The sequence below is a fragment of the Phyllobates terribilis genome, unplaced genomic scaffold (genome assembly GCF_046119375.1).
Source record: "Phyllobates terribilis strain yellow unplaced genomic scaffold, ASM4611937v1 Scaffold_11__3_contigs__length_659146591, whole genome shotgun sequence".
Taxonomy (NCBI): domain Eukaryota; kingdom Metazoa; phylum Chordata; class Amphibia; order Anura; family Dendrobatidae; genus Phyllobates; species Phyllobates terribilis.
The window spans coordinates 109,253,564-109,280,953 of record NW_027362771.1 but is presented as its reverse complement, the minus strand read 5'-3'; the positions used below and the strand labels follow the sequence as shown (position 1 = coordinate 109,280,953).

General features: G+C 46.6%; 1 protein-coding gene across 3 annotated transcripts in view; it reads right to left on the bottom strand.

Moving 5' to 3' along the window:
* The window catches only part of NR1H4 (nuclear receptor subfamily 1 group H member 4), a 231,042-nt gene that overhangs the window by 43,173 nt on the left and 160,479 nt on the right, over window positions 1-27,390 (bottom strand). For all 3 annotated transcript variants that reach the window (XM_073651456.1, XM_073651458.1, XM_073651457.1), the window contains one exon: window positions 25,459-25,592. In XM_073651456.1, the coding sequence (XP_073507557.1) occupies window positions 25,459-25,592 (134 nt within the window). The remainder of the gene's footprint in view (window positions 1-25,458; window positions 25,593-27,390) is intronic.

The following is a 27,390-nucleotide window of genomic DNA, read 5'->3' as shown; positions in this document are numbered from 1 at the left end:
TAGCAATATACCACATGAGATTTAGTCTATAGTTGCACTTATTTAAGGACAGTAAAACAGGAGGTATAGTCAGATGATTAGTCGTATTTCCCTGGTATCACCTAGAAAGTGATCTTTCCTGACCGCAACAACAATGTGCAAATGACGCCCCCACTCACAAGTCATCTCTCCCTAATGCACCCTATATTGCCCTTAATATAATGTATCCAATAAGGGAAGGGTAGGTAAGCGACAGAGGATCCAATATATCCAAAAAAATAAATATGGTCAGAGGTTGCTCCAGGAGAAATATAATAGGGGAATACTATATCGACTATCATTCTAAGTGCAGAATGATCAACAGAAAAGGGACATAGTAAATAAGATAAACGAATTACCCCAGTGGGCTCGCAGGAAACTCAAAGTATTCCATGTGTATTAATGATGAAAAAAATCTACATGATATGCTGACAAGCAACATACAAATCCTTGATTAATAGAAAGACACATCAAGTATTAGAACATGTGCCATGGTACTTATCAATCCACATGTCAATAATGAATCTCAGAATGAGAAGTGGTATGTGCCAGGGTACTTATCAATTCACATGTCAATCAAATATCTCAACACGTTTCCCCTCCAGATGGTGGTTCCTCAGGAGATTTAGGGCTTAAGGATCCATGGTTATGTCCTGCTGATCGTGTGCACACCATCAGCAGGACATACTTATGGATCAATATTTGATTGACATGTGGAGTGATAAGTACCATGGAACTTTTCTATCCATGCACAAGGTCATATATACACTCTCCTACTTTGCATTTGCAACAAAATGAAGAAAAAGTTGAAGTATGGAAACCACAAAATCAATAGACATATTAATAATTTTAAATGTTATTTTCATGTTCTAATCATTTAGATAACAATAGGAAATAAGTCCGGAGACGCTGCACGCCATGGTAGCACATTTAGGCCACGCAGGCTGCTCACAGTAGCGAAAGCAACATGTGGCTTGGCGTTGTTTTGAAAAACAGCTTAGAATTCCATTTGGTCGTGGAACCTGTGGTACAGCCATTTCCCCAGTGTGTCACAGGAACCAGTTTTCAACATGAAAATGCCAGTTCACATGTGTTTTGGGCTACTGTGAGCAGCCTTTGTGGCCTAAATGTGCTACCATGGCCTGAAGCCTTTCCAGACTTGTCTACCATTGATCTCAATTACAAAAGAAACTGCCAGCAGCAGATCTAGATGATTTGCATGCCCAGGTGATTGATAACATGCTAAGGCACGTAAGTTCATGTATTTCTGAATGTGTTGCTTATACTCAATACTGAATAAATTGAGATGTTTTGAAAGTGTTTCTATTTTTTACATATCATTAACATGTCTATCGATCCTGTAATTTCTGTAATTCCATGACTTTCCATTTTTGGTGTTGCAATATCAATGTAGAGTAGTGTATTTCTTGAATTATCAAAATTTCCCATGGACTTGCACCTCCACTTGTGTACACACAACTTAAATATAATGAAAGGTAACCAAGCACACGAGTAGTCAGGTAGCACACCTGAACATAACAAATATATTTAATATTTTTGTTAGGTTATTAGAAAAAAACATACATACAGACATATCACATATACAACCAATTAAAAAGGGCACAAAGTGGACAAATAAAGGTCCTGGGTAAAACCAATTTACAAAGAAAGACCCCAAACAAGTAAAATAGTAAATAATACAAAGACATTATATTCAAATTAATCACAGGATAACCATACAAGATCACATAATAAAGTAATTTCTAACAATAAAAAAATGTAACTTGGTATCCTATAATACAGTTTATAACAAACATAGAGGAAGTTCAAAGACTGCTATATGGGTTAAGAGTCCCCATGCATAACGCCTGTTTGTCGGCTTCTTCAGGGGATACCATATAGTTGTTACATTATGAATCAAATTCAGTGTTTGATGGGATACCCTTGGGCCACTAAAGGGAATGAGAACAAGAGCCCATCCCTTAATGTGTATCAACACAAGGTGCCCTTCAAGGGCTAATGCTTTAGTCATGAACTATTAACAACTTAGCAGTTGTGGACTATTTGTTCTCTTACACTAGAGCCCTCAGCTGCATATATTTACCACTTACATAACATGCACATTTATTGGACACAAAAGACATAAATCTTTATGAAGACACCTATAAAAGCCCAATGGGATTGCTAGCATACTTTACAGCAGTGGGGGGGGGGTCAGACATTTTTTATGATTTTTTTTGTACAGTCTGAATTCAAGCGTAGAGCCTATAATTGTTGACTAGCTGTATTGAGTTTCTCCCTCACCATTGTCTACCACAAATACCCCAATTACAGTATTGTATCTCCACCAAGCCCTTCTTAACGAGGTTGTGATTTTCCTCCTATCATTCCGTAGTTGTAAACTGATTTCAAATGTAGAAAGTTGTATGACTTTCATTACAGACTATATTAGATTTATTTGTGAACGATCTGAAGCTCCTACAACAGAATATGAAAAATGGAAGTCTCTACCTGTATACATTATCCTATGATCTAACCTTCGTTGAGAGCTCTTTGAGTGCCGGTGGAAAAATGCTTTATCTGCTTCTTTTACTGTACTGTATGTTAAATAAACAACTTTATGAAGTGTTTTAAATGGATTTTTTGAAAAATCTATTAACCAAGTCACATGCTATTTATTATTGACTTTAGGGCTATAAACATAATTTACAGGACCACTTTTGCTTATGTAAAATAAGTACACACAGTAGCTCGAAAACCTGTATGTATACTGTATTGTATAGAATGGTTATATGTCACATGGCAAATATTAAAATATCAATGCTTCCAAACCAAAATTTTGTATGAGTCCACATTTTATCAATCATTGCATGAAGCAAAATAGTATATGTTCTTTCTACAACCCCTGGCAAAAATTATGGAATCACCGGGCTCAGAGGATGTTCATTCAGGAAAAAAAGCAGATCACAGACATGGCACAAAACTAAAGTAATTTCAAATGGCAACTTTAGGGCTTTAAGAAACACTAAAAGAAATCAAGATTAAAAATGTGTTACTCAGTAAGGGTAATTTTTTTCAGACCAAGCAGAGGGAAAAAATTATGGAATCACTCAATTCTGTTTCTTAAAGCCTTAAAGTTGCCATTTGAAATGACTTTAATTTTGTGCCATGTCTGTGATCTGCTATTTTTCAACAACATTAAACAACTGAATGAACATCCTCAAGCCCCGTGATTCCATAATTTTTGCCAGGGGTTGTATATGTAGATCATTATTTACAGTTATATGAAAAAGTTTGGGCACCCCTATTAATCTTAAGCTTAATGTTTTCTTAAAATTGATGTTTTTGCAACAGCTATTTCAGTTTGATATATGTATTAACTGTAGGACACAGTAATGTTTCTGCCTTGAAATGAGGTTTATTGTACTAACAGAAAATGTGCAATCTGCATTCAAACAAAATTTGACAGGTGCATAAGTATGGGCACCTCACCAGAAAAGTGACATTAATATTTAATAGATCCTCCTTTTGCAAAAATAACAGCCTCTAGTCGCTTCCTGTAGCTTTTAATGAGTTCCTGGATCCTGGATGAAGGTATTTTTGACCATTCCTCTTTACAAAACATTTCCAGTTCAGTTAAGTTTGATGGTCGCCGAGCATGGACAGCCCTCTTCAAATGATCCCACAGATGTTCAATGATATTCAGGTCTGGGGACTGGGATGGCCATTCCAGAACATTGTAATTGTTCCTCTGCATGAATGCCTGAGTAGATTTGGAGCAGTGTTTTGGATCATTGTCTTGCTGAAAGATCCATCCCCTGCGTAACTTCAACTTTATCACTGATTCTTGAACATTATTGTCAAGAATCTGCTGATACTGAGTGGAATCCATGCATCCCTCAACTTTAACAAGATTCCCGTTGCCGGCATTGGCCACACAGCCCCAAAGCATGATGGAACCTCCACCAAATTTTACTGTGGGTAGCAAGTGTTTTTCTTGGAATGCTGTGTTTTTTTGCCGCCATGCATAACGCCTTTTTGTATGACCAAACAACTCAATCTTGGTTTCATCAGTCCACAGGACCTTCTTCCAAAAAGAAATTGGCTTCTCCAAATGTGCTTTTGCATACCTCAGCCGACTCTGTTTGTGGCGTGCTTGCAGAAATGGCTTCTTTCGCATCACTCTCCCATACAGCTTCTCCTTGTGCAAAGTGCGTTGTATAGTTGACCGATGCACAGTGACACCATCTGCAGCAAGTTGATGCTGCAGCTCTCTGGAGGTGGTCTGAGGATTGTCCTTGACTGATCTCACCATTCTTCTTCTCTGCCTTTCTGATGTTTTTCTTGGCCTGACACTTCTGGCCTTAACAAGAACTGTCCCTGTGTTTTTCCATTTCCTTACTATGTTCCTCACAGTGGAAACTGACAGGTTAAATCTCTGAGACCGCTTTTTGTATCCTTCCCCTGAACAACTATGTTGAATAATCTTTGTTTTCAGATCATTTGACAGTTGTTTTGAGGAGCACATGATGCCACTCTTCAGAGGAGATTCAAACAGGAGAACAACTTGCAAGTGGCCACTTTAAGTAGCTTTTCTCATGATTGCTGTTATGCACACGCCCAGACTGACTGGCGTGTGCGGGTGTTGTGGTTCCACTGGACCATGGACCGGAGAGTGCCTGGAGGGGCGTGACTAAGTATCTGGCCGATCCGACCAAGGTGGCACGACGGCATACGACGCCAGTGCACCAGGGAGAAACCGGGCAGAGGGACCAGGTGCTACTCCAGGTCAAACTCCGGACACGGGGGTTGACCCACACTGGGATTACTGGAACAGGCAGGTTAGGCTGGCACAGACTGGTGGATGTAAGCAAACACGGCAGGTATGCAGATGGGTGGATACAGGCGAGTATGCAGGCAGGGAGGTACTGGCCGAAAGGACGGGCTGGAGCACAGAAAGGTTAAGACCCAGTACAGACTGGGTCACAGAACCGCAGATGCGGTAGACAACCACAGCAGAGAGGGAACGCCCAAAGCGGTGGGCAAGAACAGAGCAGGACGGGGCTGCAGGAGCAGCGAGCACAAGCAGGGCAGGACAGGACTGCCGGAGCAGCGGGCAGAAGCAGGGCAGGACAGGACTGCCGGAGCAGCGGGCAGAAGCAGGGCAGGACAGGACTGCCGGAGCAGCGGGCAGAAGCAGGGCAGGACAGGACTGCCGGAGCAGCGGGCAGAAGCAGGGCAGGACAGGACTGCCGGAGCAGCGGGCAGAAGCAGGGCAGGACAGGACTGCCGGAACAGCGGGCAGAAGCAGGGCAGGACAGGACTGCCGGAGCAGCGGGCAGAAGCAGGGCAGGACAGGACTGCCGGAGCAGCGGGCAGAAGCAGGGCAGGACAGGACTGCCGGAGCAGTGAACAAAAGGGTCAGAGCGGAGCAAGGCTGCCGGAGCAGTGAGCAAAAGGGTCAGAGCGGAGCAAGGCTGCCGGAGCAGTGAGCAAGGAGTCAGAGCAGGACGGACAGGGCTCTGTTCACACGGAACAGACAGGAAGGGAAAGGCAGAGCCAGATACCCACAGGGTATTTGCAGTGAAGTAGCAAGTGGACCACAAACTCACAAACGGGAGTACAGAGACAACAAGCAGGAGTTAGGTACGAGTTCAGACTCTGCAGAAAAAGGAAAGGAACGGACATAGAGGCAAAACAGGTAAAGGATAGGAGAGAGTTCAGACTGGAACTGAGTGTACGAAAGAGACCGACACTGCAGCGGGATACAGGAGCGGGTCTGGGAATACGGCCCCCAGAGAGGCGGGACGAACAGGCAAGGAGCGTGTTCAGACAGGACAGACAAGATACAGGAACGGATCTAGGTAATCGGCCCCTAGAAGGCGGGAGGAACAGGCTAGGAGCGTGTTCAGACAGGCCTGGAAATACAGCCTCCAGGAAAGGCAGCAGGCAAGAGTACACAGACAGGACTCAGTTCAGACACGGGAACTGACACCGCAAGGCAGGAGACATAGACAGGACTCAGTTCAGACAGGAACAGATACCGCAAGGCAGGGACACAAACAGGACTCTGTTCAGACGGGAACAGATACCGCAAGGCAGAGACACAAACAGGACTCTGTTCAGACGGGAACAGATACCGCAAGGCACAGACAGGCAGATCTAGGAATACGGCCCTTAGAAGGCGAAAGAACAGGCAAGAAGCGTGTTCACAAGAACAGACCACAGTTCAGACACAGAACTGGAAAACAGGCAGGAAAACAGGATAGGACCTGGCATGTCAGAGACAAAAAGCCGACTGACAGGACACAATGCTCAGGCGCCTTCTTGAGGAAGAAGGTGGTATAAATACCCAAAGATGGACAGCAATAGGCTGAAGGTGCAACAGGGGCGTGTCCGCAGCAGGTACAAGAAACAGGAAGTTCAGCGGGCGTCGCCCTATGCAGCCAAAACAGACAAACAGACAGCAAGGAGGGAAGCCAGAGAGACATTCTGGACTGGAGATCAAGTGCGCGCTCTTGCACAGTGGGAGATGGACCACCATGCAAGGACGCCGCCAGGTATGTTACAGTACCCCCCCCTTACGCCCCCTCTTCTTCAGGCCTGCCAGAATCTTCCGCAGGGAATTCGAGGACCAGTCGTTCACTTCAAGGAGATCACTTCCACTGTCCACAGGAAAAATTGATCTCATCTGGTTAGCTAGGATGCTACCTCCTATCCAGCCATCCTTAGCAACAGACGAAACGGGTGGAGTACCAGGAACAGCACACAAGGAAGTCTCTCTCCACATATTTTCAGGTGGCACCCCAGAGGGTACAGGAGACAACTGGAAGTCCCTCACCGGGTTGGAGGGGGACAGAGACTTGGGTGTAATCTCTGCTTCGAGGTACATCTTGTCAAGCTCACAGGAAGAAATAGACGGGTTATCAGGTACATAATGAGGAAAAGTCACTGTCTCTTTATTATCTGGTGGTACCCCGGAGAATTCAGGAAACAACTGGAGGTCCTCCGCCGGGTCAGAAGAGTGCAGAGGCTCAGAGAAAACATCTGCTTCAGAGTACACTAGGTCGGACTCACTGGAGGAAGCAGGCGAGGTATCGGGTACCGAGTATAGGAAAGTCTCTGTCCATTCACCACCAGGTGGCACCCCGAAGGGTTCTGGAGACAACTGGAGGTCCTCCGCCTGGTCAGAGGGGTGTAGAGACTCAAGGGTAACCTCTGCTTCAGAGTACACAAGGTCGGACTCACTGGACGAAGCAAGCGAGGTATCAGATCCAGGATATAGGAAAATCTCTGTCCATTCACCACCAGGTGGCACCCCGAAGGGTTCTGGAGACAACTGGAGGTCCTCCGCCTGGTCGGAGGGGTGTAGAGACTCGGGAGTAACCTCTGCTTCGGAGTACACTAGGTTGGACTCACTGGACGAAGCGAGCGAGGTATCAGGTACAGAGTATAGGAGAGTCTCTGTCCTTTCGCTACCAGGTAGCACCCCGAAGGGTTCTGGAGACAACTGGAGGTTCTCCGCCTGGTCGGAGGGGTGTAGAGACTCGGGGGTAACTACCACTTTGGGGTACCCATTGTCAGGCTCACAGGACGAAGCGGACAAAGTATCGAGTACCGAGTGTAGAGAAGTCTCTCTCCATTTGTCATCGAGTGGTATCCCGGAGGATTCAGGAGGCAACAGGGGGTCCTCCGCCAGGTAGTAGAGGTGCACAGACTCAGAGGTAACCACAGCTTTGGAGCATCCTTGGACATGCACACCGGTTAAAGTGGGTGAAGCATCTGCTGCCGGGTGCAGGAAGTTCTCCTGTGTGGAGTCTGGATGGGCAGAAGTCTCTTCGGGCAGGAGAACCGGAGCACTACCCACGCACATTACCCGTTAGGGCTTCTCCGGGATACAGGGAGATGAAGCTTCAGTAGGGACTTCAAGGTTGGGGTCAGGAGGTCTCAGGGAGGACAGACCCTGGCGTAACGGCTTGCCTCTACGTCTAGCACGTCTGGACTGCCTCTTGAGGTTGGGAGAAGTATTCCGGAAAGCGTAGTCACCCTGTGAGGATTCTGGGTGGGCAGTAGTCTCATTGGGCTGGAGGACTATTGCGCTACCCACACACATTACCCATCGGGGCTGCTCCGGGATATTGGGAGGTGAAGCTTCAGCAGGAGCCTCCGGGTTAGGATCATCGAAGACCATTAGAAAGGCCACCAGGAAGGCCATTAGGTCCAGGAGGATCGGATCCTGTGTTTCATATAGGGGGTTGATCCATTCCAAGGCATCACCCGCCAGGTAAGACATAATGAATGCCATCTTAACCCGATCGGTGGGAAAACATAGAGGGTAGAACTTGAAGTGTAGCATGCATTGCTCCACAAATGCACGACTTTGTCTTGGATCCCCATAGTAACGTGGCGGATCCGCAGGAACGAGAGCAGATAGATCCATCTGGACGGGTGCGTAATTCACCTGGAACTCAGCTGAGAAAAAAAAATAAATTTTATTTATTTATTTTTAATGCATGTATTCGCTGGAAAACTTCTCAGAGAGCGAAGGCCGTGGGGCTCAACGGGAACCATGGCCTGAGCATGCTGTTATGCACACGCCCAGACTGACTGGCGTGTGCGGGTGTTGTGGTTCCACTGGACCATGGACCGGAGAGTGCCTGGAGGGGCGTGACTAAGTATCTGGCCGATCCGACCAAGGTGGCACGATGGCATACGACGCCAGTGCACCAGGGAGAAACCGGGCAGAGGGACCAGGTGCTACTCCAGGTCAAACTCCGGACACGGGGGTTGACCCACACTGGGATTACTGGAACAGGCAGGTTAGGCTGATACAGACTGGTGGATGTAAGCAAACATGGCAGGTATGCAGATGGGTGGATACAGGCGAGTATGCAGGCAGGGAGGTACTGGCCGAAAGGACGGGCTGGAGCACAGAAAGGTTAAGACCCAGTACAGACTGGGTCACAGAACCGCAGATGCGGTAGACAACCACAGCAGAGAGGGAACGCCCAAAGCGGTGGGCAAGAACAGAGCAGGACGGGGCTGCAGGAGCAGCGAGCACAAGCAGGGCAGGACAGGACTGCCGGAGCAGCGGGCAGAAGCAGGGCAGGACAGGACTGCCGGAGCAGCGGGCAGAAGCAGGGCAGGACAGGACTGCCGGAGCAGCGGGCAGAAGCAGGGCAGGACAGGACTGCCGGAGCAGCGGGCAGAAGCAGGGCAGGACAGGACTGCCGGAGCAGCGGGCAGAAGCAGGGCAGGACAGGACTGCCGGAGCAGCGGGCAGAAGCAGGGCAGGACAGGACTGCCGGAGCAGCGGGCAGAAGCAGGGCAGGACAGGACTGCCGGAGCAGCGGGCAGAAGCAGGGCAGGACAGGACTGCCGGAGCAGCGGGCAGAAGCAGGGCAGGACAGGACTGCCGGAGCAGCGGGCAGAAGCAGGGCAGGACAGGACTGCCGGAGCAGCGGGCAGAAGCAGGGCAGGACAGGACTGCCGGAACAGCGGGCAGAAGCAGGGCAGGACAGGACTGCCGGAGCAGTGGGCAGAAGCAGGGCAGGACAGGACTGCCGGAGCAGTGAACAAAAGGGTCAGAGCGGAGCAAGGCTGCTGGAGCAGTGAGCAAAAGGGTCAGAGCGGAGCAAGGCTGCCGGAGCAGTGAGCAAAAGGGTCAGAGTGGAGCAAGGCTGCCGGAGCAGTGAGCAAGGAGTCAGAGCAGGACGGACAGGGCTCTGTTCACACGGAACAGACAGGAAGGGAAAGGCAGAGCCAGATACCCACAGGGTATTTGCAGTGAAGTAGCAAGTGGACCACAAACTCACAAACGAGAGTACAGAGACAACAAGCAGGAGTTAGGTACGAGTTCAGACTCTGCAGAAAAAGGAAAGGAACGGACATAGAGGCAAAACAGGTAAAGGATAGGAGAGAGTTCAGACTGGAACTGAGTGTACGAAAGAGACCGACACTGCAGCAGGATACAGGAGCGGGTCTGGGAATACGGCCCCCAGAGAGGCGGGACGAACAGGCAAGGAGCGTGTTCAGACAGGACAGACAAGATACAGGAACGGATCTAGGTAATCGGCCCCTAGAAGGCGGGAGGAACAGGCTAGGAGCGTGTTCAGACAGGCCTGGAAATACAGCCTCCAGGAAAGGCAGCAGGCAAGAGTACACAGACAGGACTCAGTTCAGACACGGGAACTGACACCGCAAGGCAGGAGACATAGACAGGACTCAGTTCAGACAGGAACAGATACCGCAAGGCAGGGACACAAACAGGACTCTGTTCAGACGGGAACAGATACCGCAAGGCAGAGACACAAACAGGACTCTGTTCAGACGGGAACAGATACCGCAAGGCACAGACAGGCAGATCTAGGAATACGGCCCTTAGAAGGCGAAAGAACAGGCAAGAAGCGTGTTCACAAGAACAGACCACAGTTCAGACACAGAACTGGAAAACAGGCAGGAAAACAGGATAGGACCTGGCATGTCAGAGACAAAAAGCCAACTGACAGGACACAATGCTCAGGCTCCATCTTGAGGAAGAAGGTGGTATAAATACCCAAAGATGGACAGCAATAGGCTGAAGGTGCAACAGGGGCGTGTCCGCAGCAGGTACAAGAAACAGGAAGTTCAGCGGGCGTCGCCCTATGCAGCCAAAACAGACAAACAGACAGCAAGGAGGGAAGCCAGAGAGACATTCTGGACTGGAGATAAAGTGCGCGCTCTTGCACAGTGGGAGATGGACCACCATGCAAGGACGCCGCCAGGTATGTTACAATTGCATACACCTGGCTATGAAGTTCAAAGCTCAATGAGGTTACAAAACAAAAAAAAGTGCTTTAGTAAGTCAATAAAAAGTAGGTAGGAGTATTTAAAACAAGAAAATGATAAGGGTGCCCATACTTATGCACCTGTCAAATTTTGTTTGAATGCAGATTGCACATTTTCTGTTAGTACAATAAACCTCATTTCAAGGCAGAAACATTACTGTGTCCAACAGTTATTACATATATCAAACTGAAATAGCTGTTGCAAAAACACCAATTTTAAGAAAACATTAAGCTTAAGATTAATAGGGGTGCCCAAACTTTTTCATATAACTGTATATGTTCTGTTGTATTATACAGGACTTGCAGGAGAATATACCACTGTGCCTCTGACACCGTTGTATGTGAGTGTCGATGTGAATGCAATAAGTGAATGAGAGAGAGGCTTCTGATGGGATGGTCGGTCACAGCAGAGGTGCATTGTCTAAGTTGGGCCCAGAAGGAGGCTTGTGCTAGCCAGGGAAAGGGGGGACAGTGAGTGGTGATGCCAGTGTAATATACCACCTCACTAGTTGGACTGGAGGGAACCCATGAACTAACAAAGTTCAGTGCCATTTGTATATATTAGGTTGTAGACTGGAGCACAATTGGTTTGAGCAGGAGACCCTGGTCAAGAATGACAATTTGTCCTTCTGCATCGAGGCAAAGAGCAACTAAGCAGTTGCTTGGTTGAAGTGATGGATCAGTCATGGGGAGATGTGACAGGTTTGTGATGATCTATAGGAAGAGTTAATTTGTTGAAATGAATGCTGGATATAGAGCTATAGACAGGTTAGCTATTTTTCTTAATAAGGCCCAGAGTGGATAGTGAACCAGCTATTGATCAGCAATAGTCTGGGGCTAATAGAGGGTGGTGTGTAAAGAGCGAGCCTGCCCGGGGATCATATAAACTGTTGTCTAACTCAGCGTTCCCCAACTCCAGTCCTCAACGCCCACCAACAGGTCATGTTTTCAGGATTTCCTTACTATTACACAGGTGATGGATTTATTGCCTGTGCCTGTGATGTAATTATCACCTGTGCAATACTAAAGAAATCCTGAAAACATGATTTGTTGGTGGGCCTTGAGGACTGAAGTTGAGGAACCCTGGTCTAACTGGTAATGACTGAGGTGTATCATCAACCCTTGGGCTTAGCAGCTATGGAAACTATCAGCCCGTTAGGAAACCAGTGTGACCTCAAGCAAAAAAAGGCTATAGTTGGATCATGTAGAGAGGTTGAGAGAATCCTGTGGGCAAGCAAGGAATATCATGAAGGTCTGATTGTCCTGTACGTCTAGCAAATGACCTAGAGACACAGTCTTTGGTGGGATGTAGATAGTGGGAAGCTTGGTCTAGCTAAAGTCCTTATGAGAAACAGAGTCTAAGTGGAAGGCACCTTTAATCAAGCCTTAATTAAAGCTTAATAAATAGACATATTACAATAAAATTATATTGATCTTTGGGCTTGTATATCTTTTGTTACAATTTTAACACATTAACTTGAAATGAAGAAAATGTGGTATTTTATATGCTGTATTAAGGCTAAATTATTGGTTATAACTAGGGTTGAGCGAGTATGTTCTGTCCGAGTATGCTCGGGCCGAGCTCCGAGTATTTACAGCTGCTCGGTGATATGGTTTAATCGCTCCCGTGTGCATGATTTGCAACTGTTTGACAGCTTTATTACATGTGAGGAATGTGTAAGAAATAGACATTCCTCACATGTAATAAAACTGTCAAACATTCGCAAATCATGCACACGGGAGCGATTCAACCATATCACCGAGCAGCTGTAACTACTTGGAGCTCGACTCGAGCATACTTGGCGAAAGGGTTAATAGAATGTACTCGCTCAACACTAGTTATAACATTAAGGGTGTACTTTTTAGATTTGGCAGACTGCCTAGATGTCAGGTTGAGTGTGTATGGAAACAACCAAGAAAGTGGTCTGGACATCCCATGTCATGCCAAGAGTGGCTCTAGAGCTTCCCTGTGAGAGAAATGCTTACAACATAGACTCCCTAAAGCCCTAACCCTTGAGAGGGGTACAACACTGAATAGAGTGGAACTCTTGTGACTCAGGGAAGCGTCATATGAAAACCAAGGCCTTGTAGATTGATACCCTTGAGATTCAGTTCTAATTCTCCTCCAACCTCATCTTTAGCCAGAAGCTGCTGATCTGCATAAATATGAATTGTATGCTACCTACGAGACACAGCTTGAGAAAGGTCCAGGATAGACCAAAATGCTGTCCATTAGTCTGGAGTTAGTTTTACCTTCAGATAGAGTGTAATCTCATATCCATATGAAAATAAGATGAGGGCTGGAACCTTGTTTATTATCTGGATCTGGCAATCTCACATCTATTTATTGTCTTGACCGATAAAGTTTATTCTTCATTTGAATCCTATATCTGTGTGTGCCATGGATTTTCCTGCATGTGTAACTGTGCTGAATCCTTCAACAGAGCTCCTGTTTTTAGAATTTGAACTTCTGTTCAGACCTTGGTAGCTAAGCTTGTGCCTGACTTGCAACTTTTTCATTGTCTGGCATTCTGTAGATTATTAGAATCATAGAATCATAGAATGGCAGAGTTGGAAGGGACCTCCTGGGTCATCTGGTCCAAAGCAGGATTCACTAAATCATCCTAGACAGATATCTGTCCAGCCTCTGTTTGAAGACGTCCATTGAAGGAGAACTCACCACCTCTCGTGGCAGCCTGTTCCACTCATTGATCACCCTAACTGTCCTCCCATTCAGTTTCATCCCATTGCTTCTAGTCTTTCCTTGTGCAAATGAGAATAAAGATGATCCTTCTACAATGTGACAGCCCTTGAGATATTTGTAGACAGCTATTAAGTCTCCTCTCAGTCTTCTTTTTTGCAAGCTAAACATTCCCAAATCCTGTAAACGTTCCTCATAGGACATGGTTTGCAGACCGGTCACCATTCTGGTCGCTCTTCTCTGAACTTGCTCCAGTTTGTCGATGTCTTTTTTAAAATGTGGTGCCCAAAACTGGACACAGTATTCCAGATGAGGTCTGACCAAAGAGGAGTAAAGTGCGATAATGACTTCACGTGATCTAGACTGTATGCTTCTGTTAATACATCCCAGAATTGTATTTGCCTTTTTTGCTGCTGCATCACACTGTTGACTCATGTTCAGTCTATGATCTATTAGTATACCTAATTATTTTTAACATGTACTGTTGCTTAGCTCTATTCCTCCCATTCTGTATATGCTTTTTTAATTTTTATTGCCTAGATGTAGTACTTTGCATTTTTCCCTGTTAAAAACCATTCTGTTAGTTGCTGCCCACTGCTCCAGTTTATTTAGATCTTTTTGAATCCTCTCTCTCTCTTCTCTAGTATTAGCTATCCCTCCTAGCTTTGTGTCATCAGCAAATTTAATCAGTTTACTCTCAATTCCTTCATCTAAATCATTCATAAAGATGCTGAACAATACAGGTCCCAGGACAGAGACATTCATCCAACTGGATGTGAAGCCATTAACGACCACTCTTTGAGTCCAATCACTAAGCCAGTTATGAATCCACCTAACAGTTGCCTTGTCCATTCCATACTTGGTCATTTTTTCAATAAGGATGGTGTGAGATACTTTGTCAAATGCTTTGCTGAAGTCAAGATATACTATATCTACAGCATTTCCCTGATCCACCCAGTCAGTGATTCAGTCATAGAAGGAAATTAAGTTAGTCTGATATGACTTGTTAGTTACAAACCCATGCTGACTCTGGTTAATCACTTCATTCTTATCCAGGTACTTACATACATGTTGTTTAATAATTTGTTCAAAGATCTTTCCTGGTATAGAAGTCAGAGTCACCGGCCTATAGTTCCCTGGGTCCACCTTCTTCCCCTTTTTGAAGATAGAAACAACATTTGCTCTTCTCCAGTCTTCTGGGACTTCTGTTCTCCAAGAATTTTCAAAGAATATGGAGAGTGGTTCTAAAATTTCTTCTACGATCTCCTTCAGTACTCTGGGGTGTAATTCATCTGGACCTGGAGACTTGAACTCATTTATGTTAGCTAAATATTCCCTTACAATCTTTCTGTTTACAGATAACCTGGATTCTTCTATTCCTTTAAAAGGACAGTGAAGATCAGTTGATGCTACATTTTCTTTCTGAGAGAAAACAGATGCAAAATAGGAATTAAAAAGTTCAGCCTTCTCAACATCCTTTCTTACCATTTCACCATTTTCATCCTGTAAAACTCTTATAGCATCTTTGAATTTTCTTTTACTTTTGACATACCCCCAAAATCCTTTTTACTGCTTTTGACATCTCTTGCAAGCCTTAATTCATTGTCAGCTTTAGCTAACCTGATACGTGCCCTACAGGTTCTGCAAACTGCATTATAATCTTCTTTAGATATGCCTCCCTCTTTCCATTTGATAAACATTTCTTTCTTTCTTTTTAGCATGTGTTTAAGTTCTGTGTTCATCCATCCTGGTTTCCTTAAATGTTTCCCATTCTTCCTACTTTTCGGGATTGTTAAGGATTGTGCTTTGAGAATCTCATTTTTAAAAATTTCCCATCCTTCCTGGACATTTTTGTCCTTAAGGACATCCAGCCATTGGATCCCTCCTATTCTCTTTCTGAGTCGCTTAAAATCTGCCTTTCTGAAATCTAACCTTGAAGTTTGAGTCTTCACATGTCTTCCTCCTCTAGTTATCCAAAATTCTATAATAGAATGATCGCTGCCTCCTAGGGTCCCAGCCACTTTTACCTCCTCAACCATTTCCTCCGTGTTTATAAGGATTAGATCCAAAGTAGCAGATCCCCTTGTTTTCTCCCCCACCTTTTGGAAGATAAAGTTGTCAGCAAGAGAGGATAAGAATTTGCTTGACCTGTTAGTTTTACTTGAGAGAGATTCCCAACAAATGTCTGGATAGTTGAAATCTCCCATGACCACTATGTCATATTTTTTGGAGAACTTGGTCATTTGATACATAAAGAATTCATCCATATCTTCAGCTTGCCCAGGTGGCCTGTAGTAAATGCCTACAATGTGTCCTTTCCGTTGTTCTCTCCTTGTATTCTTACCCAAACAGTTTCCACAGAACTCCCAGTCTCTGCTTCAATCTCTGTGCAGATATACGCTTTTCTAACATACAATGCGACACCTCCTCCTCGTTTATCAAGTCTGTTTCTTGCAAATAAGTTGTATCCTTTTAGCCTTGTATTCCAATCATGTGTATCGTCCCACCAAGTTTCAGTGATTCCAATGACATCATATTTCTTTTCCTGCGTTAGTAGTTCCAATTCTCCTTGTTTGCTGCCCATGCTTTGTGCATTTGTATAAAAACATTTTAGTTTGTGATAGGTTTCTCTTCCTCCCATATTTTTATTATTTAGATTTTTTGTCTTTGTTCTTTCTTTCCACTTCCAATAGCAGAGATCTCAATAGTATTTGTCAGCTGTATATCTTTTTCTGCCCTTTTGCTTCTCTTCCCACATTGTTCTAGTTTAAAGCTCTCCTGATGAGTGTAGCAAGGCGACTTCCAAATACATGTTTTCCAGTCTTAGTAAGGTGCACCCCATCTCTAGCAAGTAGTCCATCATATAGGTAATTCATTCCGTGATCCAGAAATCCAAATCCTTGTTGATGGCACCATCGACATAGCCAGCTGTTCACCTGTAGAATATTATTCCACTTCATTGTTCCATGGCCATCCACTGGGAGGATGGATGAGAAGACCACCTGCGTTCCCAATTCTTTCACTTTCTTGCCTAAGTTTTCAAAGTCACTGAAGATGGTTTCCAGGTCATTTCTTGCGGTGTCATTTGTCCCCACATGTATTAGCAGGAATGGGTAGTGATCTGTAGGTCTGAAGAGTCTTGATATCCAGACACATCTTTGATTTTTGCACCTGGAAGACAGCATATTTCTCTTGAGGTTATGTCTGGTCTGCAGATAGCGGCCTCTGTTCCTCTCAACAGGGAATCCCCCATGACCACCACTCTCCGTTTTTTCTTCACAACATTTTTCTTTCTCCATCCAGGAGGATTCTGAGGGCTTACAAGGTTATTCATTGTGGGCAAAGTCTTATCTTGCTGTATTTCTTCATGGTTCTCCAGCGTGAGAGCCTGGTACTGGTTCCTGAGCAGTATGGGTGCTGACTGCTTCTCAATCCTCCTGCTTCTCTGGGTCACATGCTTCCATTCCTCTGTTTCGTCAGGTGCAGTTCGAATTTCTTCTCTTTCTGTATCATGAAGAGATAATTCTGCTCTGTCTAAGAACTCTTCAACTTCCTTAATCATTTTCAAGGTAGTTAACCTCTCTTCTAGATTTCGCAACTTTTCCTCCAACAGGGATACAAGCTTGCATTTCTGGCATGTGAAGTTTGGCTTTTCCACTGGAAAGTCTGTAAACATGTAGCAGGATATGCAGCTCACCAAATGGCTTCTGGACTCTTCCATGTTCTTATTGTTATATGGGGGGCGGGGCAGGCTGGACACATGGAGGCCAGGATAGATATATGGGGGGGAGGCAGGCTGGACACATGGAGGTCAGGATGGATATATGGGGGGGGGTGCAGGCAGAACACATGGAGGCCAGGACGGATATATGCGGGGGCAGGCTGGACACATGGAGGCCAGGATGGATATGTGGGGGGCAGGCTGGACATATGGGGGGCTGGATGGATATGTGAGGGGGCAGGCTCGATACACGTGGGCTAGGATAAATATATGGAGGGGCCATGCTGGACATATGGGGGCCAGAAGGGATATATGGGGGGTCTCAGGATGGATATATGCAGGGGGGAAGGGCAGGATGGATATATGAGGGGGCAGGCTGGACAAATGGATGCCAGGATGGCTATATGGGGGGGGCGGGCTGGACACATGGAGGCCAGGATGGATATATGGGGGAGGCAGGCTGGACACTTGGAGGTCAGGATGGATATATGGGGGGCAGGCTGGACACATGGAGGCCAGGATGGATATGTAGGGGGGCAGGCTGGACACATGGAGGCCAGGATGGATATATGGGGGGCAGGCTGCACACCTGGGGCGCTAGGACAGATATATGGGAGGAGGCAGGCTGGACACATGGAGGCCAGGACAGATATATGGGGGGGAAGGCTGGAAACATGGAGGCCAGGATGGATATGTGGCGGGGGCAGGATGGCCACATGGGGGACTAGGATGGGTATATGGGAGGGGAAAGGCTCGATACACGTGGGCTAGGATAAATATATGGAGGGCCCAGAAGGGATATATAGGGGGGGCAGGATGGATATATGGGGGTGCCAGGCTGGGCAAGGGACTTAATTACTGTTTGGGGGCCAGATTGAGGAACATACTTTATTAGTTTATGGCGCGAGTGGGGAACATTATTATTTTAGAGTCCAATTAGGGACATTATTACTTCTGTAATATAATTTACTGTTTAGGAAATTGTTTTCCATGGGATGGGACAAAAGAGGGGTCCTGTTACTGTGCAGGGCGGCACTATATCGCTTTTTTTCTTCAACTGGTGTAGTGTAGAAGTCAGGGGAAAAGTGGGAATGTGCTCTAGAAGAGATCAGTTATTGATAACTGTGTGTTATTTTCTGCAGAGATGATTCCTGTCTGGAAGAAGTGATGGCGGACTGTGCCAGTTGAAGAAGAAAAGCGAAGATGAAGGACTTCACCTAGAGACGTCACTAGTGAGTCAGTGTATTACATGTACACTTACACTACACACGTGGTCAAAATTGTTGTTACCCTCGTTTAATGAAAGAAAAACCCACAATGGTCACAGAAATAACTTGAATCTGACTAAAGTAATAATAAATTAAAAATCTATGAAAATTAACAAATGAAAGTCAGACATTGCTTTTTTGCTTCCACATTATACATTTTCTCTGATTGTTCCTCTCCTGGTTTTGGCTCCCACTCCTGAGAAAAAATACCGGATAATGACCGAATACTGATAGTAGGGCCATGGCCTTAGCGATTAAATACTTGGACCAGAGCTGCAGAGATGCACTTATAGGGGTTCTCCGGTGAAAACAAGTAATCACCTCTCCACAGGATCAGTGATAATATTGATTGGTGGGGGTCTGACTGCTGGCACACAATTGGCAGAATGTGGAGCTTTTCTCCCCATTAGACTGGAGCGGCATGTGAGATGCGACCACTGATCCATTCATTCCCTCAGTGGCTGTGAGCGCTGCTCTTTTTTGGAAGCCCCCAAGAGAATGAATAGAGCTGCAGTCAGAAGTCCCACCAATTGCTGCATTTTAAAATGGGGATAAGTGTCCCGTCAGGGATAAAACTTCCCCGTTCTTTCGATAGGTGTGTTTTCCAATGTTCGGACCCAAACGATCAATAAGTTATCAGTGATCCTGTGGAGCCCATGGATCGGTGTGGTTTAACCAAAGAAGCCCTTTAATGCAAACTACAGTAATTGTACATCCCAGTTATGGTGTCACACTGTAGATGTGCAGGAGACGCCAGTCAATGCTCCACTATAACAGGGATAGCGGATAACAGATATTTGCATATTGCTGCAGGTGGGCCCCTAGAGTTAATTCCCCCAGTGGGCCCTAGACACCCCAGTCTGACCCTGGACGCTGGCAAAGTCTATTTCATGCTTATGATGTTCCTTTTCCCTGCTTATTCCTTTCACCTAAGTAGAGATTAAGGCCATTGAAAGTACAAAAACTCAATAGCTGTTCATATAAACTGAAAAAACAAGGTATATGTCCAGCCACTGATCTCCTTTTAATTCACTGGTGTGATTTACTGAGATGAGCTCAAAGGTCCTGTTCTATAGCAAATATGATCGCTATGTAGGTGAGAAGCAAAAGGCCGGAAGGAGTAATGGCATAAGCATGAAATAGACTTTGCCAACAATATCAGTAGAGAATATTCAGTTATCCCTTCTGTGGGATGAATACAATTAGTATGCACTGTCTGCAGCTAAAGCACCTCTACGTGCTCAGGTACCACACAGGACACAGCAGGTGCACAATTACAAGTTTATCTCTGCACAGCAAAAAAATTTAAGGGCATTTGTCAGCAGGTTTTTGCTATGTAATCTGAGGACAGCATGAGGTAGGGGTTAAAACACAGAATTTAGTGATGTCACATGTCAAGCTGTGTGCTCTTTACTTACAGTGAAGGTTTTATCACCAGGACATTATCATTGCTGTGACTAGCTGTCATGCGCTTGCTAGTCCGACTCTGCCCCCTTCTGTGATAAGCAGCTCCAGGGGCGGAACTACCGCCCGTGCAGCCGGTTCATTGAACGGGGGCCCCGAGGGAGAGGGGGCCCCTCCAGCCTCCAGCAGGGCCGCCATCAGGGCATGTCTGCCCTGACTCCAGTGTGGGGCCCAGCCGGTAGGGGCCCCCTTGGAGCCCCGTTGGGGGCCCCCTCTTGTGAGTCTCTCTCCTCATGGGGCCCCCGGCCCCATGCTAAGCGCCGGGTCCGGGACATCTCAGCGCTGCGCTGCGCTCCTGCGGCAGCGCCTTCATGATTCCCCTGATTTCCGGTCATGTGACGGCGCCGTCACATGGCCGGAAGTCAGGAGAACCTGGTGTCAGCGATTTGGACGAGCGCCAGGATTCTGCAGGGATCGCATGGGGGTAAGTATAACAAGTTTTGTTTTTTTCAAAATACAATTTACTAGGAGTGGGGGGAATGGGAGGTGTGTGTGTGTGTGATAAGAGATGCATGGGGGGGGGGGAGATGATAAAAGATGCACATGGGGTGGGGGGGATGAGAGAGGTGCACATGTGGGGGGAGGGGGATGAGAGAGGTGCACGTGGGGGGGAGGGGGATGAGAGAGGTGCACGTGGGGGGGGGGATGATAAAAGATGCACATGGGGTGGGGGTGGTGAGAGAGGTGCACATGTGGGGGGGGGGATAAGAGATCCACATGGGGGGGAGATAAGAGATGCACATGGGGGGGAGATAAGAGATGCACATGGGGGAGGGGGATAAGAGATGCACATGGGGGAGGGGGATAAGAGATGCACATGGGGGGGAGATAAGAGATGCACATGGGGGGGTGAGAGAGGTGCACATGTGGGGGAGGGGGATGAGAGATGTGCACATGGTGGGGATGAGAGATGCACATGGGGGGGATGAGAGAGGGGCACATGTGGGGGAGGGGGATGAGAGAGGGGCACATGTGGGGGAGGGGGATGAGAGAGGGGCACATGTGGGGGAGAGGGATGAGAGAGGGGCACATGGGGGGGTGGTGAGAGCTGCACATGGGGGGGATGAGAGAGGGGCACATGTGGGGGAGGGGGATGAGAGATGGGCACATGTGGGGGAGGGGGATGAGAGAGGGGCACATGTGGGGGAGGGGGATGAGAGATGTGCACATGGGGGGGTGGTGAGAGCTGCTCATGGGGGGGTGATAGCTGCACATGGGGGAATTGGGAGAAAATGAGCTGCACATGGGGGAATTGGGAGTAGGGGGATAATGAGCTGCACATAATGAATGTGGGGTGGGGGAGAGTAAATGATAAATGACGATGGGGTGGGGAGAGCACGGACATGATATAATGAATTGGGGCAGGGGGTGCATGTAAATAATGAATGCGGGGAGCAGGAAGTATAGAGTAGAGGTTCTAATTAAATTATATATTAAGTGCCTATTTACAGTTAATGGGGGCACCGTGGTGGATTACAATTTATATTTGGAATGGTAGGTGGCATAATAACTAACCATATATTGATGGTGGATGCACGTCTGTATTCAGCTGCGTAATGTAGAAGTTGGGGAATGTGCTCTAGATAACTGTGTTATTTTATGCAGAGACGAGTTCTGGCTGGAAGACGTGATGGCGGTCTGTGCTGGATGAAGGAGAAAAGCGTAGCTGAAGGACTTCACCTAGAGACGTCACCAGTGAGTCAGTGCATTACATGTACACTTACACTATATACTATGTACCGGGCTCCTGTGTATAATGTCACTGGTGATCACTGTATTACCTGTACACTATATACAGAGCTCCTGTGTATAATGTCACTGGTGATCACTGTATTACCTGTACACTGACACTATATACAGAGCTCCTGTGTATAATGTCACTGGTGATCACTAGATTACCTGGACACTTACATTATACATACCATGTATAGAGCTCCCGTGTATAATGACACTTATGGTAATATTAGTAATGTGGTGGTAATATTAGTAATGTGGTGGTAATATGTGGTCTGGTCATGGTGTGGCAGTTTTTCTCCCTTCTGTGTGGTATTATTCGGTCACTATGTTGTGGTAATATGTGGTCTGGTGATGGTGTGGCGGTATTCCCTGTATGTGGTATTATTGGTCATTTAAAAAAAAAATGTATATGACACATTCCCTTAAAGAAAACTAAATAAAAATATATCTAAAAAGAGTATTGGATATTTTAAGAAAATTTTAATAGGTTATAGTAGGGCCCGGCCAGAAGAGTCTACCTTATCGTGGTGGCGGCTTTAAAAATCTTTTGGCCAAAACAAAAGCTGTTGGCTATGTATGTGGCACCGTCACATGGCCGAACGTCAGGAGAGCCTGGTGGCAGCGACGTGGACGAGCGCCAGGATTCTGCAGGGATCGCATGGGGGTAAGTATAACAAGTTTTATTTTTCTTAAATACAATTAATTAACTAGGAGTGGGGGGGATGAGAGATGCACATGGGGGGGATGAGAGATGCACATGGGGGGGATGAGAGATGCACATGGGGGGGATGAGAGATGCACATGGGGGGATGAGAGATGCACATGGGGGGGATGAGAGATGCACATGGGGGGGATGAGAGATGCACATGGGGGGATGAGAGATGCACATGGGGGGGATGAGAGATGCACATGGGGGGGATGAGAGATGCACATGGGGGGGATGAGAGATGCACATGGGGGGGATGAGAGATGCACATGGGGGGGATGAGAGATGCACATGGGGGGGATGAGAGATGCACATGGGGGGGATGAGAGATGCACATGGGGGGGATGAGAGATGCACATGGGGGGGATGAGAGATGCACATGGGGGGGATGAGAGATGCACATGGGGGGGGATGAGAGATGCACATGGGGGGGGATGAGAGATGCACATGGGGGGGGATGAGAGATGCACATGGGGGGGATGAGAGATGCACATGGGGGGGATGAGAGATGCACATGGGGGGATGAGAGATGCACATGGGGGGGATGAGAGATGCACATGGGGGGGATGAGAGATGCACATGGGGGGGTGAGAGATGCACATGGGGGGTGAGAGATGCACATGGGGGGGTGAGAGATGCACATGGGGGGGTGAGAGATGCACATGGGGGGGTGAGAGATGTACATGGGGGGGTGAGAGATGCACATGGGGGGGTGAGAGATGCACGGGGGGGGATGAGAGATGCATCGGGGGGGGTGAGCTGCACATGGGGGGGATGAGAGCTGCACATGGGGGGGTTATGTTTACATAACTTTGTTGCCTTATGAAGCGCAGGGGGGGGGGGGGCCCCAAAAATTTCTTGCACAGGGGCCCACTACAGTCTGTGTCCGCCCCTGAGCAGCTCACTGTCAATAGACAATGTACATAGCCTGGTGAGGGCATAGGCAGCTTTCTCAGCTCTGCTTCATGCTGCATCTAAGAAGTCTGATTGCATCACTACTGCTTCACCCAGTAATCTAAGTAATATATAGTTAGAGTCGGGGTCTCTTTGCCTACATTATGCTGCTCTCAGATGAGGTAGCAAAAATCTGGTGACAAATTCCATTTAAATCACATCCAATTGCGAAAATGCTTCATTTTCCAATATCTACAGATTAAACAGCACTTTTGTTCATGGAACAAAGCCTTTTTAAACAATTTTGTATCCTTTTAAATATTATATTTAATTTACAATGCTGGTCTTGTCTGATATTGCAGAACTGTTTGTGTTTATCTTCTGTATCTGGTATCTTTTACCTCCCAAGTATAATGTTTAATATGTCTATTTTTTCAGAAAAATAAAAGTGTTACTGAAAAAATACACTTTTTTTTAAGGATATTAATATCCTTCCAAAACAAAATTGTACATGTTATTCAAAGGGGTATCTCCACCTCCTGTGGATTGGCCATCATTTTTTCTATTAGATCTACCTCGAGAACATAGCCCTGTTGCACAGTGCTGGTAGTGGAAATGAAAGATCAAAAAATTGCAGAGCAATTTCTTCTCTTGTTATTCATTTCATTATCCCTACAGCGAAAATAACATTGGATACCTGGTGGACAGCAGCATATTACCACTTCATATTGTAAATCCTGACACTAGAGTTGTGAATATGCCTATATAATTACCCTAGATCAGGCCTGGGCAAAGTGTGGCCCGCGGGCCACATCCTGCCCTGTGGATGTCCCAGTCCGGCCTGCGAACTGAGAAAGCTGTGGGCTGAAAACAGTGGCCCACTGGCCACACCGCGCTCTTTCCGCCTGTCTGTCCCCGCCGCGCCAGCTGCCCACTGTAACCGCTATGTGCATCCTCAGGATTCAGACAGCGGTGACTGCATTGGTGGAAGATGGCGCCGCCGGCCCCTTCTTCCAACAATCAGCAAGTGACATCTGACGCGATGATGTCATGTCATAGCGTCAGCTCAGCTGAGCGGTGCACTGCGGATTGGAGACTGGAGCAGAGAGAGGCACAGCACAGGGACAACGGGAATGGGAGCAAGGTGAGTGTGGTGTTGTTTTTTTTATGGCTATGGGGGTCAGTTGCTTTACATGGTGGGTCTTCTGCTGGACATGGGAAAGGTGGCCATGGGGGTCTCCTGCTGGACATGGGGAAGGTGGTCATGGGGGTCTCCGGCTGGACATGGGGAAGGTGGCCATGGGGGTCTCCTGCTGGACATGGGGAAGGTGGCCATGGGGGTCTCCTGCTGGACATGGGGAAGGTGGCCATGGGGGGTCTCCTGCTGGACATGGGGAAGGTGGCCATGGGGGTCTCCTGCTGGACATGGGGAAGGTGGCCATGAGGGTCTCCTGCTGGACATGGGGAAGGCGGCCATGGGGATCTCCTGCTGGACGTGGGGAGGGTGCCATGGGGTCAGTTGCTGGATGTGGGGAGGTGGCCATGGGGGTCAGTTACTGGACATGGGGAAGGTAGCCATGGGGGTCTCCTGCTGGACATGGGGAAGGTGGCCATGGGGGGGTCTCCTGCTGGGCATGGAGAAGTTAGCCATGGGGGTCTCCTGCTGGACATGGTGAAGGTGGCCATGGGGGTCTCCTGCTGGACATAGGGAAGGTGGCCATGGGGGTCTCCTGCTGGACATGGGGAGGCTGTGTGGAGGCTCTTAAGGATATATAGGGGGCTGTGTGTGTGTGTGCTCAAACGGTATATAGGGGATGTCTGCATACTTACTTCTGCTCAATATTAAGTGATACAATTAATATTGATATTGAGTGGAGTTAATTTCAGCTTATTGGTTCGGCCCTCCACAACAGTCACTGTCTCTCATCTGGCCACCCGGGAAAATTAATTGCCCACCCCTGCCCTAGATGAACAGTTATTTGTCTAACCTTGCTTTATTCCCCTACACTGTCTAAACAATATCAACTTATTGATAGCTTCAGTTACATAGACATAATGCAAGACAAAACTAAAAATTGACTTGATATCCTAATGATATGACCATGAAAGAACAATGTCCATACCTGATTTGTCTTTGTTGTAGATGACACATGCTTAATCTCAATGCCATCATTATCTTCACCAAATGATTTTTCAGACGGGAACTTAACATTTTTTCGAAGCCGTTTTGACTTGCACTGTATTTCTGTTAATAAACCTGTGATAATCATAAGAAAAATGTTCAGAATAACAGCTCTATATTTATGTTGTCTTTAAGTCATATTGTGTGAAAGAAAAGTCATTTTTTTAGTCTTTTTTCCATGCTTGGGAACATGTGGGGTAAAGAAAGAATTCATTTGTTCATATACTGTATTTATGATTAGTGATGGGCGAACCCGTGGATGTGCAGGTTCGACCAAACATCTAAAAAAAAAAAGTTTGGTTCGGGTACCAGAATGGTACCCGAACTCTATCCGAACCCGGACCCCATTCAGATGAATGGGGGGGTTGAACATTTGTGGTTTCCCATGCTGTCATCTGCGTTACGGCATGGGAAACACTGGCTCTGATCGGCGATCGTTACCGCTGGTCAAAGAGCTGGGGTTCCCATGCTGTCAGAGGACAGCGTGAGATAGCAGCTGTTACTGGCTGTAAAAAAAAAAGGTTACTGCTGGTCACAGGTGTCGGCTGATGAGAGTACTACTCTCATCAGTGTACGCCTGCTGTCACTGATAGCAGCGAGAGCAGGCTTCACTGATGAGAGTATTCATCAGCAGGCGCCTGTGCTATAAATGAATAAATACAGAAAAAAATTATGTGGGATATGTTCTATTTTTGAAAACCAGCACAGGAAAAAAAGACAGCTGTGGGCTGCACAAGAGGGAAGAGAGCAAGACTAAGCACCAGAATTTGTGCATCCAATGGATATGCTATTTCTCGGGTGGCTGAGAGCTGATGTTTTTAGCCTGGGAGGGGGCAAATAACCATGGCCCCTTCCTAGGCTATTAATATCAGCATGCCGCTGTCTGTTTAGCCTTTGCTGGTTAGTGAATATAGGGGAGACCGCCACATTTTTGGAAGGGTCTACCATATAATAACCAGTAAAGGCTAAGCAAACAGCTGAGAGCTGATATTAATAGCCTGGCAACCTTTATGGCTATTGGCCGGTTCCCAGAATATTAACAGCAGACCCCAGCCGTTGGCTTTCCCACTACTGCTTATGAAAATTACGGGGGACCCTAAGCTGTTTTTTTCATTTTTTTTTATTCATTAACAAGTGCAGTAAAATACACACCCAAGGTAACTTTAGTTCACAGCCTCCAGGTGTTCCAGCAGTTTCCAACCTTAAAATGTCCCTCAAAGTTTCCCATGAGGTTTCCGAACCTCACAGCTGCCGAACACCTGGTGGCTGTGAACTCTCTTAACCTAATTTCAAGTTCAAGTCTCACGGTAGCTCTAGTGCCGGACTGTTGAATGCCAGAGTGCCAAGTGCGGGACTCGCGGGCATTCATCAGTCTGGCATTGGCACTTGCAAAGCAAGAGAAACAGTTGCTATGATGTGACCTTGCTGTTCTTGTTAATAAATTTAAAAAAAATGCATGGGGGTCCCCCGTAATTTTCAGCAGAGGGAAAGCTGACTATTGGGGGCTTATGTTAATAATCTGGGAAAAGCGCAATATCTATAAAGGTTCCCAGGCTATTAATAAAAGCTCACGGCTGTTTGGTTAGCCTTTACTGGTTATTTTATGGGGGAACCCCTGAAAAAAATGACGTATGGTCCCCCCATAATTTAAAACCAGCAAAGGCTAAACAGAAAGCTGTGGACTGAGAATAATAGCCAGGGAAGGGGCCAGGCTAAGAACATAAGCCCTCAGTCGCCCCAGAAATGGCGCTTCAATAAGATGCGTAAATTCTGGTGCTTAGCCTCGCTCTTTCCACTTGTCTATAAGACGCCCCAATTACTAACCCCATAGTACGTTTTGAAATAAACAGCCAAAATAAAATCCTTTATTTGA